At 38.6% G+C, this 5,665-nt stretch overlaps 2 protein-coding genes across 2 annotated transcripts; one reads left to right on the top strand and one right to left on the bottom strand.

Annotated features, from left to right (window-relative positions):
* Positions 1 to 247: 247 nt before the first annotated feature.
* LOC125088655 (keratin-associated protein 15-1) lies at positions 248 to 3,582 on the bottom strand. The gene is made up of 2 exons (XM_047710357.1): positions 3,573 to 3,582; positions 248 to 708 (listed from the first exon to the last, which is right to left on the bottom strand). Exons 1-2 carry the CDS (start codon positions 3,580 to 3,582, stop codon positions 248 to 250), a joined length of 471 nt encoding a protein of 156 aa, XP_047566313.1.
* Positions 3,583 to 4,194: 612 nt separating this feature from the next.
* On the top strand, positions 4,195 to 5,053 carry LOC125107165 (keratin-associated protein 14-like). Its single transcript, XM_047742358.1, has one exon. The coding sequence runs from the start codon at positions 4,214 to 4,216 to the stop codon at positions 4,718 to 4,720; it is 507 nt and encodes a 168-aa protein (XP_047598314.1). The 5' UTR covers positions 4,195 to 4,213; the 3' UTR covers positions 4,721 to 5,053.
* The last annotated feature ends 612 nt before the right edge of the window (positions 5,054 to 5,665 follow it).

Below are 5,665 nucleotides of genomic sequence, written 5' to 3' on the forward strand. Positions count from 1 at the left end.
TTTTGGAGAGGAATGAAAGGGACTCTGAGCATTGACATAAAAATGAAAATCCAAGATTTATCTCATATGACTGATTTAGAAAAGGTCATAGGCCAAGGTTACTTTGTCCACAGTGAGTCACATACTCTGGGAGAGATGGTGATGGCAAGTGCTGGTGATGCAGATGGTCAGTAATCGCAGATATTGGACAGGCTACATGTTAAGGTTTCATAAGGCACAGACACAATGGTGAAATGATGGGAAATATTTAGCAAGTTGATCGAAAAAAGCGAGAGCTAAAGTCTCCTTGGTAACACGTTGACTGGCAACTCCTGGAAGTAAAGTAAGTTGGATGACTGAAGCTGGTCCCACAGCCCAGAGATTGGAAACCAGTGCTTCCACAATGAAGATACCCAAGGCCAATATTTCCACATCCCAGAGACCCCATGTAATTTGTTTGACAGGGACTGAAGAAGATGGAATTCTTTGGGTGGAAGCTGGATTTCTGGTAGGATCTGGCTCCAGCACAGGACGTCCTTAAGCTGGTAGGCTCACAGCAGATCTTCTGAGAGCCACCGAAGACAGAGGAGCCTAGCTGGCAGGTGCTGGGAGAGTAGACTACATTGCTGGGGTAGAAAGAATTATAGGTGGAACATGGGTACCCCAGGTAACCTCCAAGAGAGTGGGAGGAGAATTTTCCAGGGCTGCAGTTGTAATGCACGTCGAGTTCTGAGTTCAGTGGAGTTGCAGAGAGGTTTGCTGAGTGTGACTGTTACCTTCTACTGGATGCTTATATAACCTAGCAATGGGTTAGTAGCATGTGGCCATTTTAATAAGAATGCTTAACAAGTCTCCAGTCAAAATGAAATACATTAACCTTCAAAGACCTTTTTTTTTTTTTTTAAATGAAGGCAGACTTTTAAATGAAAGAATTTCATTAGGTTTTCAAAGCAATTGTTTATGAACAAAGATGTCATCTCTCATTCAACTAGCTTGGGTAGATTAATATAATTGTATGGTAATTGTCCCTATAAGATTGGTGTTTTATTCATCCTATCCCTCAAGATATTGTATTGAATGGGTAACACAGTGAGAATTTTGTTCTGTTTAAAGTTCTAAAAAAATACTTTGTGGTCTGGAGGGCAAATTTATTTTGTCCCAAGTTTAGGAACCCAGTTGAGAACAGAAAATAAAACAAAACAAAACAAACAAAAACCAAACCAAACCAAACCAAAAACCTACAATCCTTAATATCTGTTTCATTTTCCAAATCTTCTAAGAACTCTTAACTGGTAAGAAAGCTAAATGTGTGTCCTACATATTTGGATTTTGGTTTTCTTATAGCACAAGTATCCAAGCTGCTTTTGTGTGTTCAGGTTTTTGATTTAAGAATGAAGGGTCCAGGGGCACCTGGGTAGTTCAGTCAGTTAAGTGTCTGCCTTCAGTTCAGGTCATGATCTCAGAGTCCTGCAATCCAGCCCTGTTTTGGGCTCTCTGCTCTGCAGGGCATCTGCTTCTCCCTCTCCCTCTGCTGTTCCCCTTGCTTCTGCTCTCTCACTTACACATTCTTTCTCTGAAATAAAGTAAAGTAAAATAAAATAATAAAATAAATAAATAAAATAAAATAAAATAAAGTGCACAGGGGCATCTGGGTGGCTCAGTGAGTTAAGTGTCTGACTTCTGCTTAGGTTGTGATCTCAGGTCCTGGAATAGAGTCCTGTGTGGAGCTCCCTGCTCAGTCATGAATCTGCTTCTCCCTCTCTCCCTGCCTCTCTTCCCCACATACTCATGCTCTTGCTCTCTCTCAAATAAATAAAACCTGAAAAAAAAGCATAAAGTGTCCAATATTTGCAGGAGTACATTGAAGATTACATTGTAAAAATACTGAAGTTAAAGAATCCTCGCCCTGAAGTTGACTTGCTTTTTGATAGAAGTCATGGATAAATTATCAAAAACTCTTCATCCCCATAAAGTTTAAGTAAATTTTTGGTAGGGTTGATGTTTTGAGAACAGAAGAATAAGGACTACACATTAAAAAATGGACTTTTGTTCTCTTAGTTTCCTTTCATATGGTAGGAATTTTACTACAGAAGGTAAATAAAATCAAGTAATTAGAAAAGTGTCTACCCCATGTAGACTTCAAAGAAAGATCAAGTGTTGGAAAAAGTCATAGTTATAAAGGATCTTTATAAATTGAAATGGGGTGTGGGGGAATCAGAACAGATGATAATGTGAAATAAAGAATGAATGCCTGTGGGACCTCTGATGTGACACATGTATCAAGTGACATATATATTCTGCCTAGAAGACTAGTATTATAAGTATTTTTCTAAAGCCTTCTATCAAGTGCATCATTGATGACCACAAGTAGAGTAGTGCATGGGTGTGGGAAATGGCTTAAAATGACCTATCGGAAAGGGCAAACCTCATAAGACACCCATCTTCAAAAACCGATATGTTGTCCAATGGAAATGAGCTGAGACTTACTCTAGAAAGAATTGAGATTACTAGGTGGAACTTTTAAAGGAAGATTCAGTTAAAAATCTAAAACAAGTCACTTTTGTAGATAATGAGATTTCCATCTTGAGGGGACTGGGAATACCTTGTCAGGATATTATAAATATGATTCCAGTCTGGTAGAGGACTGGGGGTAACTGCTAAACCCCCAAATTGTAAACTTTGTGGGTCTGAACATTTTGAATAGACAAAATGGTTTTCAAGTATTTTTCATTTATCATTCTTATCAGCTATTTCTGTGGAATAATATTCTATGAGTCAGATATTAAGTAATTTTGAACATTCTTTTCTCAACAAAATGGAGGGTTTTGCACTCCAACACTTTTGTTCAGAAGTGGAAGGGTATGCTTTAGAGTGAAAGGAATGAATCAAACAGCCCAGAAGCCATGGCAAGATGAACCTTCTCAATCAAGGTATCAGTCTTCATTACCCTACCATGTAGAAGTGGAATACAAGTCATAGAACAAGAAAAAATATGACCATTATTTTAGAAATTTTGTAATACTTGTCAGAAACACCTGAAAACAATTTAAGTCAAAGTGATGTATGTTGCTTTCCGAGGCAAGGAAGAATCTCCTTAAGATGGCTGCTTTGGTCCAATACTTCAAGGCAATTACCTTATGAACTTTCTTTAGAACAAGAACATTTTCCAGGTTCTGGGGAGTTTTTTTAGTGATAAGCACTGCCTCTGATTAGAGATAGAAATACATGGGGAATTTTTGCCACGTTTTGTCATTTTTAATGTTTTTTTCTTTTTTTTTAAGATTTTATTTATTTATTTGACAGACAGAGATCACAAGTAGGCAGAGAGGCAGGCAGAGAGAGAGAGGGAGAAGCAGGCTCCCCACTGAGCAGAGAGCCTGATGTGGGGCTTCATCCCAGGACCCTGGGATCATGTCCTGAGCCGAAGGCAGAGGCTTAACCCACTGAGTCATCCAGACACCCCTTTAATGCTTTTCAACATCTTAGATGAATCTCCTCTAACACTCCAGAATAATATACAACAACTTCAATATTTAACTTATACCAAAGTAAATGCTTACACAAAAGAAAGAAAAACTGAGATCAACTCTTACCAGTCTGCATACGGTTTAAGCAGGAACATGGGAAATGAAGGAATCTCAGTTAATATTTCACTGAAGCTGTTCAAATTGAGAGCTGACTTAAAAAAAAAAATCCTCCTACATCTTGCATATTATCACTGCTGCTTTCTGATGACACTGTTCATTAAGTAAACTTGCTTGGCAACAATCAGTGTGTGTTTTTGTTTAAAAGAAATGACTATGACTAGATCAGTTAGTTAGCAACTTTGCCATCCAGATGGCAACAATTTTGAGACAGATTGTGAAAGGGGTATCAATTATTTTTAATTAAGCCAGCTTTCCTCATCCCAGACACTGTCTACCTCTGAAGCAGTACTTTGAGTGATCTGCTGGGTGACCTTTGGTAGAGGGAGATGACTAACAGCTTTGAAGATTCAGCACTATTACCTGAATTCCAAGGCACAAACACTACTGCACTTTCCAGTTGTAAAACCACAAACACTACATATGTTTGATTATGATGATCTTTTCAATTCAGTTAAAAGCAGAAGGTAACCTGTTTTTATGTGTCATGTGGGTGGCACACCCGATGATAAGGGTATATAAATGCCCCAGTCTGAGAAGTGACATTCAAACTCAGAAGCTTCTCATTGTACAACACATCTCCTGCCACCATGTCCTACAACTGCTGCTCTGGAAACTTCTCCTCCCAGTCCCTTGGGGGATACCTGCGCTACCCAGGATCTTTCTGCGGCTCATCTTACCCCAGCAACCTGTTCTGCAGCACTAACCTCCAGTCTCCTGGCACATACCAGCTGGGCTCCTCCCTCTCCAGTGGCTGTCAAGAGACCTGCTGTGAGCCCACCAGCTGCCGGACGTCCTACCTGGTGTCCAGACCTTGCCAGACATCCTGCTACCCCTCGAGGACCTCCACACTTTTCAGTCCCTGCCAGACAACTTATACAGGGTCTCTGGGCTTTGGCTCCAGCGGCTTTCAATCTTTTGGTTGTGGCTCTCCCTCTCTAGGCTTTGGATTGGGTGGTTTCCAGTCAGTGGGCTGTGGTCCCAGTGCCTTTTCATCCCTGGGCTGTAGATCCAGCTTTTACCGTCCACTCTACTACTCTTCTAGAAGCTGCCAGTCTGCTTTCTACCAACCAACCTGTGGATCTGGCTTCTACTAATCTTATGTTGGAACATAATACCTACTATTTCTAGAAATTTACCACAATACCAACTATGTCAAGATCCATGCTATCTATTGATGTCTGTCCTTATCATTAGCTTACAAATTTGACTTCTATTGTGACCTTCTATGGTTTAGAAATAATTTGCACTCCAGTAGTTGGAAAATACATTCATGGAAGAAAGATGTTGAAGCAACTTTCTTATAGTTATATATGCAATATTGAAACATATTTCTTTTTAAATTTTTCTTAATATCTCCTAGTTATTTCTCCTAGTACATCTGTTTCAAATTTGGAAATGGAAAATGGAAAAATCTAAGTTTAAATAAAAGTATGTTATGTGACATTCACATATATGTTTTCGTGTTATTTGTTTACTCTGTGTCTTCAAAACTACTTCTAAATATCTGACTGGATATTTCTGTATTTGTATTTATCATTCAAAAATTTTTTATTTAAGGGACTCCTGGGTGGCTCAGTTTATTGAACATCTAGCTCTTGATTTCGGTTCAGCCTGATCTCAGGGTTGTGAGATTGAACCCCATGTTGTGCTCTGTACTTAGCACAGAGTAGGCTTCTCCCTCTCCCTCTGTTCCTCCCCACTCATGCTCTCTCTCTCTCTGAAATATATATATAAATATAATATATATATATTTACTTTAAAATAAAAAATAAAATCATCAACTGTCTTTTTGGTTTGAAAGAAATTGTTCTATCTTTAATCTCCACTCCATCCCTTCATATGATAAAACCTAGAAACACATTTTTAAGACTACAAAGCATTGTGGCCTTTTGTTCTGTATGGAGTTAGAAACTTCAGTGTTTTTATATAAAATAATTATAAATTATAATGGATATTAAATACACTACAGAATTTTGGAAGGAAGGCAACTCTAATAAAATATATCCTAAAGTACATGCAAAAGTGGAGTGAAGCTCTCC

The sequence above is a fragment of the Lutra lutra genome, chromosome 1, assembly GCF_902655055.1.
Source record: "Lutra lutra chromosome 1, mLutLut1.2, whole genome shotgun sequence".
Lineage (NCBI taxonomy): Eukaryota > Metazoa > Chordata > Mammalia > Carnivora > Mustelidae > Lutra > Lutra lutra.